This window comes from Antrostomus carolinensis, unplaced genomic scaffold (genome assembly GCF_000700745.2).
Source record: "Antrostomus carolinensis isolate BGI_N321 unplaced genomic scaffold, ASM70074v2 scaffold3569, whole genome shotgun sequence".
Classification (NCBI taxonomy): domain Eukaryota; kingdom Metazoa; phylum Chordata; class Aves; order Caprimulgiformes; family Caprimulgidae; genus Antrostomus; species Antrostomus carolinensis.
The window spans coordinates 17313-32256 of record NW_010339066.1 but is presented as its reverse complement, the minus strand read 5'-3'; the positions used below and the strand labels follow the sequence as shown (position 1 = coordinate 32256).

Here is a 14944-nt window from a genome sequence, read left to right as displayed (position 1 = left end):
TTGCAGTGGGAGAAAATAATGAAACTTCAGGGACTGTTCTAGAAATAATCAATTTTCCTTTTTTCCCTCCTTTGCTGAAAGCAGGCAGCATGTCCTTTGAATATGCAGAGGGAATTCAGAATCATACCCTATTATAGTTGTTACTGAAAACAGTCATGTGGATTTTAGACGTTGTGAAACGTTTTAAAGATGGTATGTGTATGAGTCAGTAAGTTCCAATGAACAAAAATTCAGCATGAATATTGAATTCTCATCAATTCATATACATCTCATCAAATACATTTGCTTTCTATTAATTGTATCTACCAGCAAGCACTGGAGCACAGCTCTGCTTCAGAAGTGCCTCTCCCCCAGCCTTTGCTCAAATATTGACTAGTTCTCCATGGCTGCTTCAGTAATGCTGAAGTGACTCCTGCGGAATTTAGTAAACAGGAATATTGAAAAAGCAACTTATTATTTAACTTGTTGCCAGTTGAGAGACTCATGATGAAATCATAACATTAAAATGTTTTCTGCAGCTACTGTAAAGGAAGCAATCCATTCTAAATTCAAGATCTGGCTTGCAGATTATATGCTCCTCCGTGACTTCTTCAGACTAATAGTGACTCTTGCTGGGGTATGGTCAACTGGAAGGACAAGTTTTCCTAATGATCTTTTTGGAGTGTGTTGTCTGAGAAATGTTAGAATATCCTGAAAACCTCTTTATTTTAGACATTCAGCAATCACTAAGAACATTTGCAGTTTTAATCATAGTTCTCTGGTAAACATGCTTGTTCTTGCTAAATATTCAACCCTCGGTGTCTAGGTGAGTAAAACAACACTTCTCAATTTGGAATATGTTGGTAGCAGTTACTAGTTTATACACAGGCAGCAGAATCTCTGTAGGCATATAAGTCAGTGCAAGTTCTTAGGTGCTTTGGTTTTTTTCTCTCGTTATTTGATCTCAGAAACAGCTAGTGAAGAAGAGTCTCCAGTGCCTTCTTGCTCTCATCTGAACAGTGAAAGCTCTATCCCAGAAGAACTTGGCAGTCTAGCTGCTGATTCTATCCCATCAGAGACTATGGGCCATGGACAACCAGAAAGCCCAGATCGGAGTACACCTAATGAAGAAATGGTTTATTCTGAAGAGTTCAAGTCCTCTACCTCACCTGGCAAACTTGTGAGTGAGCTTTTTATGCCATATGTATTCTTACGCTTGTAAAAGGCTATCAGAGAAGTAGTAAGTATAGCTGTCCTACTTGTCAAAGCAGAGATTAAACTATTCTCTGTGTTTGCAACACCATTTTACATTACTGTGAATAAACACTGGGATCAGATAGGTTCTTTGAAGTCTTGAAAAATTGCTTCAGCACAGAGTTTAGGTATTTTTAAACTTGTGGGTAGTCTTGCAAAATGTTTTGCGTATGTCACGTAGGTATGCAGTATTAAGTGGTGGAACACTGACCCAGTTTACCAGTGTGAATTAGCTGTAGGCTAGCTTGTTACCATTGTATGAATTCTTTGAGGCCATGGAAATTATGCTCTGCTTTTCCGCTTTGCTTTACTTGCAAGTAAGGTATCTCAAAGTATAGCTATAGGATGAAGAAGAAGAGCTCTGACCTCATGCACAGTCCTTAGGGTTTCAGATTCTTTCTGCTTGCTAGCTAATTCTGCTTTACTGTTCCATTCCCAACTACTATTTCTACTTGGTTGTCAATTTTGATAAGTTTCATTCTGATAATTAGTGAGACAGAAAATGCAGTGTCTGTGGGGTGAAAGAACTAAACTTAATACAAATACTTTCTTGGAAAGTTTGCTGAGAAGATAGTAAGGTAAAATGTCTAATATGTGCTCGAGGTTACATTCAAGGTGTGTGAAAGGTTTGTGGTATAATGTTACAGCAGTAAGAGCATTTGGGAAGAATATTTGCTCTTGGAATTTTTTGCCTGGCTACAGAGAAATAGTACTCTGTTTTACTGATTTAGATTGGCATCTTGCACCTCTTGCATGAAATGGTCCTTTTGGTTTCACAGACATATTTAGTATGGGTTTTTATTGCCGTGGTGGTTACCAAATGAGATTACGTAAACTGTATTGAACACCTGTGAGTCAGAACCATGTCAGTTCACTTTGGTGGTAGTGGAGTAGTCTAAGCAGGTTTACTGAAATCTAAGCTCCAAGTAAGCAGTCACCTATTGCTGCTCTTGGTATTTTTATTTTTATTGTCTAGCAAACTAAGATTAAATTGTTTTTAAGATAGCTGGATAGGTGCCACTGTTTATGAGATGTTCTCTAGTCATGCTGTTCTTTCCTTGTAACTAGCTCCTGCTTAGAATGATCTCCTACTTTCAAACTGAGCTTCACAAGCAATTGCCTATTTGTCCTTTTCTTCTCTCATAGTCTCCTCCCAAAAGCAGCATATCTGTATCAAAGCAAGATTCCAGCAAAGGCAGCCATAGAACTGGAGGACAGCTGCGGTCACCTGTGAAGTCTCATCAGATATCTCACAACTGGTCCGATGAATCTTTATCTATGACACAGTCAGGTAAGTGTAATATCTGCTTGGGTTTTAATTGCTTTTCCAAAGCTTTTCCTTTGAACAATTAAACTTGAAATGCAGACATAGATATGGGAAGGCAGACAGAAATTCCGGGAAATTGCCAAGGTTTGGAGCTTTGTGGGAGTATTTTCCCATTATGAATTTGATCACTTCAGCTTAAGAAGGTCTTAATGTAAGAAGGTCTATATATTATCTCTCCTTTTAGAAAGCAACACAGATTTCTACAAACAGGTATGAAGAAGGTAAGATTCAATAGTTAAGGTGGCCCTAGAATTTAAAAATACCAAAGTTGGCTGTGCTTTTAACAGGTGACACTTCTTCACCCCTCATATTGTAAGAAAGCTTTTTAGCAGCATATGAACATGATTGTCCTCCTGAACGCAGCCGGGCTCCAGAAGCAGTATAGCTCTGTTGTTATGGCAGTATGAGTGAGGCTGTTGGACCTGCACTGTCATGGATACTTCAGGACATACACTTTTACTTTTGGAGGAGTGTTTGAACTGTGTGCAGTAAAATAGGGCTTAAGGTTGCATTTTGAGCTATGAAATACAAGATCTACTACTATATGAACTCTTTGTCACAGGTCTTTTATCCAGTATCTGAGCTGGCTACCAGTAAATGCTGAGGGAGAGAAATTACAGTCACAGAATGGTGGGGTTGGAAGGGACCTCAGGAGATCATCCAGTCCAACTCCCCTGCTAAAGCGGGTTTCCTACAGCAGGTTGAACTGGAAAGTGTCCAGGTGGATTTTGAACATCTCCAGAGATGGAGACTCCACTCCCTCTCTGGGCAGCCTGTCCCAGGGCTCTGGCACCCTCACAGGAAAGAAGTTTTTCCTTAAGTTTGTCTGGAACTTTAAGTGTTCCATTTTTTGCCCATTGCCTCTTGTCTTGTCACAGGGTACTACTGAAAAAAGCCCAGCCCCATCCATTTGGCCCCCGCACTTCATGTATTTATAGACTTTGATAAGATCTCCTCTCAGGCTGCTCTTCTCCAGGCTGAAGAGTCCCAGCTCTCTCAGCCTTTCCTTACACAGGAGATGCTCCAGGCCCCTCATCATCTTTGTGGCCTCCCCCGGACCACAACTGGACACAATATTCTAGATGTGGCCTCACCAGGGCAGAGTAGAGGGGGAGGAGAACCTCCCTTGACCTGCTGGCCACACGCTTTTTAATGCACCCCAGATACTGTTGGCCTCCCTGGCCACAAGGTCACAGTGCTGGCTCATGGCCAGCCTGCTGTCCACCAGCACACACTGGTCCTTCTCTACAGAGCTCCTCTCCAGCAGGTCAGCCCCTAACCTGTACTGGTCCATGCGGTTATTCCTCCCCAGGTGAAGCACTCTGCACTTGCTCTTGTTGAACCTCATCAGGTTCCTTTCTGCCAACATGTCCAGGTCTCGTTGAATGGCAGCACAGCCTTCTAGTGTGTCAGCCACTCCTCCCAACTTTGTATCATCAGCAAACTTGCTGAGGATGGACTCTACCCCTACATCCAGGTCATTGGTGAAGGTGTTAAACAAGACAGGACCCAGTACCAACCCTGGGGACCACCGCTGGTTCACTTCAAAGTGAACTCGTACAGAGCAGCCCTTTCCCTGGTGTGCTCTCAGTCCGTTAGTCACATGCATTGCAGGACTTCCTGAGCCACCGTTCAGTGGGTCACCATCATCAGCTCTGTTAGGCTCTGAAGTCTGTTTTGAACCTTTCTGTGCTTTTAGTCTCTAAAAGGTCTTGTATTCCACGGTGCAGTTCATACAGCATCGTTAAAATACTTATTAGCAAATGAGAGAGCATTTTCCTGCTTGTTTTTTTTTAATTCCCTAAACGATCAGTGAGTCTTTAATGGAAAAGGAATTAGATGGTTCTATTGTATGTACTGGCTGTTTTTTGTGATAGATTGGTGTGCAGACATATCCTGTCTTCGTGGTGCTTGATGTAGCAAGTTTAATAATATTCTAATTATTTTTTTTTTTTGTTAGTATGTATGTAAATACAATAGGAACACGGTAATTTTGAGGCAGCTGTTCTGCTGGATAGAGAAATTAATACGTAACACTTAGATATTTGCACTGAGTAATATGTATTGGGATGCTGTCTGGAGGGCAGTTTGCATCACAGTGAAGAATTCAGCCGCTTGATAAAGTTATTTTCAAGTTCTGCCTGAGAAACCATATAAGGAAGCCACTATGAAAAGCAGAGCAGACAACAGTAATCATGAAAATAAACTTTTTTCAAATAAATTATTTGCAGTCTTTGATTTCAAATGCTGAAGAGAGGTATAAGAGGCGGGAAGCCAATTAGGATGGTGCTGGTTTCACAATAAATCATTCCATTGTAAGGAGACAAATCTTCAAGCTGCTGAGTAGTAGTGAAGTCATTGCTACGTCAGTCCAATGCGTGCGTAGACAAGGTCGTCAAAGACTAAAGCATGTACAGATCTTTCCCTTGTGAGTTGATCAAGAAAAGCTATAATTACATAGTGGTCACTTACTATTTGGGAGGAGTTGTTAACGACATTGGCATCAACGAGTACTCCTGATTAGCAATTGAGATTCCATTCTTTTTGTACTGGTTTTTTTTTTATTATTATTATTATTCTCTAAATGGTTAGCAGTAGTTGTTAATGGAAAAAAATACAGTATTTTGATTGTATTTACTGGCTATTGTTGATTAAATCCTTCATTATGATGGTCTGTTGCCTTGAGAAATGAGATTGACTAGCAAAATGCCCAGCTGTTCCTACAAATAGTACTGGTGATTTACTTTTTAGGATGTTCAGTAAAGCAATTGGTGTTTATAAGCATCCAAACTTTTTGGTCTAGAAAACATTATAGGTAACATTCAACATGAGAAAAGCAAATGAGCCAAGATCCTTCTCTTAGGAGCTGCAGCTGCTGCTATAGAAGAGGAAGAGGGACATCAGCCACAGGGAGGAGCTCCAGTAAGGCTATGTCAGATAAATATTTGGAAGAGTTTTTGATACTTAATTGTTGTAGCACCAATCTGGGACAAGGATCTTGTTTTGCACTATGTTGGCGTACATTTAAAATGAGAAACAAGTGAACATAATCAGGTGGGTGGAAAAGAATGAGTAATGAGACACCGAGGCAGTCTCTCTATAAAATAGACTGAGAGACTTAAGAGGTTGTTACAGCACAAATAATGAAAGTTGCAGATTTACTGGTAGAATGGGGTTATCATGCAGAGAACGGATCTAGGTATCTGAGGACAGTGTCTGGAGGGAAAAGAGGTAGAACATCATCAGGAGGACTGGAAGAGCAGGTTGCCGAGTGTTCTGGGGATGGATAATGATTAAGAAAGAAATAGTTCAGGGGGAAAATAGCTACAGCCAGTAATGGCATTATAGGATGGTCTGTAAAATTGAACTTGGAGCAAAGGTACGCCAAGTAACTTTGCATGAGCTATTATTGAGTAGTCCACCACGTGTGTAAGCACACTGCCCCATTCACCCTGAATAAGTTGTCATCCTGAGGTCTGACAACAGTGGAAATCTCTGCATTGTTCAAATTGACTTTACTTCCAACTGTTGGCTAGTCAGCTTTCCATTTCATAGATGTGTTTAGTCTAGGTGGCAAGAAATCAAAATGGGACAGAAACCTAAACTGCTTTTGGAATCCACTGTTGTGAGCGAGATTCTCATCAGTCAAGAGTACCTTGTAGCTTGAAACTGTATATTTTGATTGTAAACAAATGTTTCAGATATATTTTTGGTATGCACCTTTGAGTTGTCATATTTTTAAATATGTCAGATGAAATTAATTTCTGCACCAGCTGGCATGCTAAGCAGTTCATGAGGTAGCAGCATAAACACGGGCGGTTGACGTGAACAAGTTTGGTAACAGGTTACTGTATCAGAGCCTTTCTCTTCTAAGTTAAATAAGATGCAAGACTTTTTCATATGTTATATAGTAGTGTTGTGAATCTGAGATCCCACTTTAAGAGTCTTATGTTAAGATTAAATGTTGACATTAAATTCTTTGATATTTTGCTTGAACCATATTTTGCAGTTACTAAATTACTGTTCACTGCTTTGCATAGAACCACTTTGTGAAGCACAAGCTTGCAAAGACTAAAACTAAACTTTTTCAGAAACCACATCTGATCAAAGTGACATTGAAGGACGGATCAGGGCCCTGAAGGATGAGCTGCGGAAAAGGAAGTCTGTGGTTTACCAGCTGAAAAAGGAACAGAAAAAGAGGCAAAAGGAGAGACTGAAGGCCCAGGAAGCCAGTTTGATCAAACAACTGGAGGTTAGGAACAGTAGGAAGAAGGGCAAAGTAAAAGATTGTTAGCCTTGGATAAATGATGGTAGTATGGATGTTGTTGGCAGAATACAGCTGTGAATACAGAATATTCTGTTGGCAGCTGTGAATACAGCTGTATTCTGTTGGCAGAATACAGCTTATCACAATAGCTGTATGTGATAGAAGTGTGACTGTGTTCTGGCTATTTAGGTGTTTTCAATAATGAACCAAAGCCTTGAGGGAAAAATGCCATTTCCTTTTAAAATGCTTATCTTTAATGGGTTACTAGCACTGTTCAGGAGGCTTATGTATCCTGGCTTGGATTAAAGAGTGTGATGCTCACATAATTTGTTTTTGCAAATAAAGTATTAAAGTTTCTAGGATTCACAACTGTAGAGCTTTAGGAAGTTAAATGGCTTGCTTTACAGATAAACTGATTGTATCCTTTATTCATTTAATAGATTTTAATTGCTGAATTGTACTAACAGCAGTAACTATTTTCCATGTGCAGTCATACGATGAGTTTATCAAGAAGACTGAAGCAGAGCTGAGCCAAGATCTGGAGGCATCACCAACTGCCAAACCTCAGATTAAAACTCCATCCTCAGCTGCTGCTGAAAAACCTAAGATCAAGGCACCACCACTCCACAGGTAACTGGGATTTCTTCTTCTTTTTGAGATTATTCTGAAACTGCAGTGAACACCGTTTTAGCAGAAACCATGAGTGCGAGGAAAGATGGTAACTGCTGTTCCTCAAAGAACCGGACAGCGGCAGTGTCCTGTTGACCCATTTGCTGGTCTCATCAGACCCAGAACAGATAAGATGTACTGTCCCTGTAATCGCAAGCATCTCACTTTTGTCATGCTCAGACTTTCAGATCCTATTTTGAAGTTCTTTCTGAATAATAATTTCCCACTGTTCAGGAATGTACCAGGTAGTTGTATGGATTACTGACCCAAAGTTTTTCCCATTTTGGTCACCCATTGTGCCTGCTGTGCTGTGTGAGGCAAACCATTCATCTTTGCAACTTAAATCTAGTCTTGATCTTAGGTTTTAAAAGGTAGAGAATTCAACTGATTTATGTACCTCCTACTGTATTTTTAAGTGTTTCATTTTCTCCAGCAGATGGTGCAATTTTAGTGCGTTCAAGTAAAAAAAGAAAAGTTGTTTTATTTTTCTCTTTTTCTGTCTGCAAAAAAGGCTGAAGTTTGATTAATCTTTTAAAAAAATTACTTTCCAGGACTCTCCAAACTCTCTTCTCTGTCCCCATTCCTATTCTCTAAGGTCACTGTATGTTGACAAAGTAACCTGTTTATGTTATCATTGGTGTGGTATTATAATTATAGATGCTTGTATTTCCATTTTTATCTGTTTAAAAAAACCAACCAAACAAAAAAAAACCCCAACAAACCCAAACAACACACTCTGGTGTAACCATGATTCGTGCTATTTGATTTTTCAAATTTAGGCCTGAGACAGCCAAAAACTGGAAATCACTGACTGAATCAGAGCGATCCAGAGCATCTTTGGAATCCATTTCAGAGCATGCAGGTATGTAACTGGAAGAATCTGTTCTACAGACCTTGAAGAATGACTCTTTTAAAATTCCTTAATCTTTTCCTTCTTGATTCCAGAAGAGGTTTTAAGAGAGGATGCAGACTTAACAAAACCATAATGATCAAGCTATATTTTTTACTATTTTTATTTAATAAGCTTCTGCTTTTGCTGTTTCCTGTATATTCATTATTTAGTTTTACTCTTGCTGAGATTTGTGTGAAACCATAATTAAGTGGCAACCTTTTCCCTTTCTTTTGTTTCTTGTTCCTTTAGGAAAGTAAGGAAACCAAAAATAATGAAGGTGTTTTTTAGATACTTTTCAACATTTTGCTGTTGATCATTAGGATAGTAGATAATGATTAGATAATCTTGATTGTATTTGTGGTTTTCAAACAAATAGCTGAGGCCTTACCTTGAGCTCAGTATTGTATGGCATTATGAAATACTGGTACAGGGAACAGAATCAGAAAGAAAGTGTTAGAAAGCTGGAACTGAAAGTGTGTTGCTCATGTTCCTAGGACAGCTAGAAATATGTTTCCAAGTTTGTATCTTTCAGCATAGAAACTTTGATGTTAATTTTGTTGCCTGTGCTTTCGATTTTCAGTAAAACAATGCAGGCTAAATGATCTGTTGTCACTTTTTATTTTCCTTAAGATGCTGTGTCATCGAGAACTGAGAGATCTTTATCTGTGCATACCAAGAGAGTGGCTGTGACAGATGTTCATGCAGAAGAACCTCCTCGAACATCTTCCTTGGTTTTAATGCCACCAAGAAGTTCCAGAACAGGATCTGGTGATTCCTTAGATAATGCACCCTCATCATCTCTTCTCAAAGACATAAAAGGCATTAGCAGGATATCCCATGGGTCGATGGACAAGATAGTAAATGCGTCCAATGATGAGGCTGCCTCCAGTCATATATCTGAGATACAGGAAGACTTGGAATACATGAAGTCAGAGGAATATGAGATTGAAGGTTCTCAGAGTAAGCCTTTGGAGAGTTCAGATGCCTTGTTGACATTAGGTAAAGAACAGGGGAGCTCACTGGACATCCTTGCAAAGAAAGTCCTCTATTCTGAAATCGAACGCTCTCAGAAGGAACTCCTTGCTTTGGCTGTAGAAGGTCTTCATGGTACCGAAGAAATCTTGGAACAGAGACTGGCAGATAAAGATGCAGTAACTGGCCAAAATGTAGAAGAGTCTTCTCACAAACTGAGCAGATCATCAGAGGAAAAAGCTTATCTGCTTTCAGAACAACTCTTTAGTCAAAAGGAGCCATCATACCTTGAAGACTTTGAAGGATTCTCCTCCAGAAAACAAGCGTCAGTTGAAGAAACGCTTCCTGGGGAACGTTACAAAGATGACTTTGAAGCATCTCTTCTCTATCCTAACGGGGATGCTCAGTCGCTGGCAGAGCGCTCACAGCACACACAAACCAGCAGAAGCAGATCCACCAGCCTTGGCAGTGATGGCGAAATCAGCGAATACCTCAGTGACAAGTCTCTCTCTCTCTCTGGCAGTGTGCATTCAGAGAGATTATTAGAACTTAAGTCCCCAACAGAACTTATAAAAGATACTGAACGCAGAGATGTGGAGCAGGAACAGGCCCCTACCGAATCACCACTATGGCCCTCTGTTTCAATTGCAGAAGAAACAGATAGTTTGCCAAATTTCAAAATTGGCGATAGAGTACTTGTGAGTAAAGTCCAACCTGGAACTCTGCGATTCAAAGGTCTGACTAAGTTTGCTAAAGGGTTTTGGGCTGGTGTGGAGTTGGATAAACCTGAAGGGAACAATAATGGAACTTATGATGGTATTAAATATTTTGATTGCAAAGCAAAGCACGGTATTTTTGCTCCTCCTCAAAAAATCTCTCGCATCACAGCAAGTATCGATAGCCATTTAGACACAAATAAGGATGAAGACTCATTCTTCGATGACAGACTGGAGAAGCAACACAAAGCTGAGCAGAAAGACAGAGGAAGTTCCAAACCTGGCAAAGAGGATGAAAGCCAGAGCAGAGATGCAACCAAGAACTATTCCCAGGATAAAGCTCCTGCAGATACAGCTGTCTTGGAAGCCTTGGCTGGAGAAAGGGTTGATGAGGAGTCATCTTCTGAAGCAAACAACATAAAGGAGCTTTCTGTAGCTACTGAATCACTTGCCCAAGAACAGTCAGTGGTGCATTATCTGAAGCATGCTGTAAAAGAGGAGGCCAGCCTTGCTCCTCTCATTTCTGGTGTTGTGGATGAGATTTCCACTGTTCAGCTGGATGATATCTCACATCTCCTTTCTGAAAAACTGGAGAGGCAGAAGGCACTAGGGGAAGAATGTGCTGAAAAGTTAGATGATCTCTCTCCTGGAGTTGTGGAGAAGCCTGCAACTCCACTTCTGGATTTGCTGACTAAAGAAAAGAACCAGTTAGAAGCCCAGCTTAGACTACCGCTTAGAGAGGAAGAGAAGTCAAAAGACCAACTGGAGAAGGTCAGTCTGCTGACAGACAGTCTACTTAGAGATTTTGTGAAAGACACAGTCAATCAGCTTCAGCAAATAAAGAAGGTCAGGAATGAGAAAATCCAGCTCAGCAACCAGGTGCTCTGTGATGTTAAGGAAGAATCCAGTACCCCATCCCAGCAGGTAGAAAAGCGGATTCCCGATGGATTGAATAACTTTTTTCTAAGTTCTGATTTGGAAGATGAAAGAGAAGAACTTTCCTCTCCAGACATGTGTCCCAGACCTGTGAGTAACAGACATCTTGCACTGATTTTAAGAGCTGATTGTTCCTTTGACTGATGATGATTGAATCTGAGGAATGCTGTGTGGCAAAAGTTTGTTTTCTCCCAAGTTCTGTTTGATGATGCAGAGATTGCCTGTATGCATGTCTTTTACACGGGTGTTCTTGTGTACCCCAGTTCACGGCTCATTTTAGTAGCCCTACAGGCTGAAAGACACATTTTGGCATAGGAAAGTGAGAAAATATCTCATTTAGGTTGTATTCTGCTTACATGTTCAATTTTTATTTAATCCTTACCTTCAGTTTTAATTCTAAAAATGGCAAAATAAAATAGACTGTAAACTTTCCTCATTCTTGGTATGAAATAATCATCCTCAAACATAATTAGTCGCTGTGGAGGTCATTAAGGTGTCAGACTGCTGTATCCACTGACTAATATATCATGAGTAGTGGAAGTTGAAGCTTCCTCAGAACAACCATTAATGATACAGATACAGGACTTGGCGTTTCTGCTGAAGATCCCAGTAAACCTGTCTGCTTTGCCATTGATCTTAATAAATTATCATCGCAGAAAGCTCCAGCCCATTTCACCAGTGTGAGCACTGTTCAGTCACTAAAACAGCCATCACCTGCTAAAAGCTTTTAGGCTGTTGATTTAGATCTGAAACTGCTGGTAAGTGAGGTGAGAAGTTGTATGTCACATTATCAGTTTTTAAACCACTCAGCCTATCATAGACAGTTAAACATTAGGGCAGACAGTGGGCAGGATGAACCGTCTTTTAAGCTCTGAAGGAACGCTCTGAAAGCTTTCACCAGGAGTGGTAGCAACCCCAAGGTTTTGAATCAAAACACTTTTAATTTTACTGTGGGGTATTTATTATTTTTCTGAGTATCTGCATATATTGACAATTACATCAGTAGAGCATTTAAAAACGTAAGTTGAGTTAGACAACAGCGTGACACTGCTTTTTTATTTACTCTGTGGCTCTTAATTCACAGGAGAGTCCAGTGTTTGGTGCCAGTGGTCAGGAAGAGCTTGCGAAGAGACTGGCAGAGCTGGAGCTCAATCAGGAGTTCCTGAGTGTGCTGGGAGACGATCAGGACTGGTTTGATGAGGACTATGGCCTGAGTTCTCATAAGATCCAGCAGAAGCAAGCTGAGGAACCAGCAGTGTTGCCCAAGGTAGAACCACAGAAAGTGCCAACAAAGCCATGTGAGGAGCCTTTAGCAGTCCCTCATACTGCAGTGGAGGTGGAAGGTATGGTGCATGCAGCAGCTGAGGAGCTCTGGAAACTGAAGGAGCTGGGTCACGATCTTCAAAGTTTCAGCCTTCATACAGATCTTAGTAGTACCCTCAAAGAGCAGGACACAGACACCATAAACAAGCAGGTTTATAAAAAGGTACAGTCTTCAGACATTTTATTCTTACCCTTTGAATGTTTGCCATGAACAACAGCAGCCTTATCTGTTACTTTTCTTTATTAAGGTGGTATTTGATTTAACAAGAGAGATCTTTGGGGAAATCTTTGCTGAGGATCCTAATCTGAATCAGCCTATTTGGATGAAACCGTGTAGGATTGCATCTGCTTACTTTCGCCGAGTAAAAGATCCAAATGATCTGGGTGAAATCAAGGTAGGAAGAAATCTTTGTCATGCAGGACAAGTGAGATGAAAAATATTGTACTGGCTCTTTCCCGAGTGTTAAAAGATCATAACAGGTGTATCCAACAAGAGATGAGTTGAGAAGAGAAATGAGATCACAAACCTGAAAGGGAATTTGTCAAAATGGTCCTTTTTTACTCAGCAGATTTACCCCCCTGTCCTTTTGGCTGGCACTGGTTGCTTTTAAAGCTTAGTCCTCTGTGTAGAACAGCCAGGCTGACCTTGATCTTATAAAATTGGTATGCTGACAGACTGCTGCCTCAGCAGATTTCAGTGGAACTCTGTGTGGGTATATTGGCATGGATCCAACAGTAGGGTTGGGCCCAGTGGGATGAGCTGGATTTTTTACTCGGACACACCTGTGCCAGCCTCATGAAGCACAGCAGGAGTCGCTCAGAGGGACTCAAAATTTGACTGGTGAGGGTATTGTTGGGAAGCCAGAGGAGGTCTCCTGTTATTGATGATGGTGCTCAAGAAAGAACAAAACCCCAAAAAACTAAAGCCTGACTGGAACTGGGTTAAACTTGCAGAACTGGACATTTGGGAAAAAAAAAAACCTATCTCCCTGACAGTGCTCAACAAAAAGCCTTCCATACAGCTCATCAGAACGCACATGAAGACTTCTACCTGTACTGTTTCTTCTGCAGTTGAGGGATTTGACTGTATTTTGATTAACCTACTGAAGATACAGCATGTTAACTGTCTAGAAAAGGCAGAAAGAGTATGTAGATCACTCTGTTAGTTTAGAAGACTTTCAAAAGTGTATGGCATGGGGAGAGCAGAGGCACAGGACAAGGACACCGCACTCCCACCCTGCTTTTCTTTAATATCCTCCCATAAAATGAATTGTCATAATCTCCTGATTGCTGTACTGTTTAATTGAAAGTTTCTGTTCTCAAGACCTGTTACAGCAGTGGGTGTCATTTCTTTTTCCCCACTTCTGGATTTAATAATTGTTCTGCCTGTGTGATGCTGCCTCAAAGACTTTCATTGTACCTTTCTTGTGTACACCATATGTCTCAGCTAAACAGAAAGCTGTTACACATTCTATAATGTGACTTTTTAGGGTAGCTACTTTGTGTCTACATTTCATTTCTTCGCTTAGATGTGATAAATCTCACCTTTACTGTTCTGTAGAGCTTCATTGCAGCTGAAGTACTGAAGCTGTTCAGCCTGAGGAAGGAGCCTAATCACAAAACAGACTGGCAGAAGATGATGAAATTTGGGCGGAAGAAACGAGACCGAGTGGATCATATACTGGTCAGTGGGTGAAAATAAGCAGTCATGTCAGATACTGTCCACCAGACTGAAGTGTGACATTGGATTGTATTTTTTCAGTATTTGATCATGCTGTTTAAAGAATACAACGTGTGCATGAGGTCTTAATAGAAGGTGTTTCATTTTAGAGAGCATCCTATTGACAAAAACAGACAGCGAGTGCCAGTGGAGTTAAGGTGACTTGAGTGAATGCTCTGTTCATTCCTTATGATTTGAGTGGAGTATAGATTTGCCCACTCTCAAAAGTTTAAATCATTCATAGAATCATAGAATGGTTTGGGTTGGAAGGGACCTTAAAGCTCATCCAGTTCCAACCCCCCTGCCATCAGCAGGGACACCTTCCACTAGACCAGGTTGCTCAAAGCCTCATCCAACTTGGCCTTCAACACTTCCAGGGAGGAGGCATCTACAACTTTCTTGGGCAACCTAATCATTAATTTACAGAAGAAAACATTGAAATGTTTGACTGAAAGGAGAGTAAACTTTTTCTTTGGGGAGGGAATATGTTTTTGTTCTTACTTAAAATGTTTTTATTTTGAAGTAATGTTGTTTAACTGGAAACAGTAATACTGAGGACTTAATAGACCAGACTGCTAACCAGATGCAACTGAAAGGTTGCAAAAGTCGTTGGGTTGGAAACAGCAGACTTCAAAGAGACAGTATGGGACATGATAATCTCTAGTAGAAGGTAACTAGTCTGGCAGATGGTACCCAACAGCTAAGGATTTCCTCAAAGCTAAGCAAGGAGCGGGACTTCTGCTCCTGTAGTGCTTGTCATGAAGTACTGAATGCAGCCACCACTGGGGCAGAGGCAGTTCAGTGTTAAAACTGCAGAAGACGCAGCGTGTCTGGTTGTGTACTAGTTTTTGAAAGTTACTTGTTGGCTGGTATTGCAGGATGATTAATG

General features: G+C 40.6%; 1 protein-coding gene across 1 annotated transcript in view; it reads left to right on the top strand.

The window, feature by feature from the left end:
• The window catches only part of CEP350 (centrosomal protein 350), a 63764-nt gene that overhangs the window by 42018 nt on the left and 6802 nt on the right, over positions 1 to 14944 (top strand). Inside the window, 9 exon segments of the mRNA XM_010175696.1 lie at positions 948 to 1159; positions 2380 to 2524; positions 6652 to 6812; positions 7318 to 7457; positions 8276 to 8358; positions 9019 to 11102; positions 12097 to 12498; positions 12584 to 12730; positions 13897 to 14019. Coding sequence (XP_010173998.1) covers positions 948 to 1159; positions 2380 to 2524; positions 6652 to 6812; positions 7318 to 7457; positions 8276 to 8358; positions 9019 to 11102; positions 12097 to 12498; positions 12584 to 12730; positions 13897 to 14019 — 3497 coding nt within the window.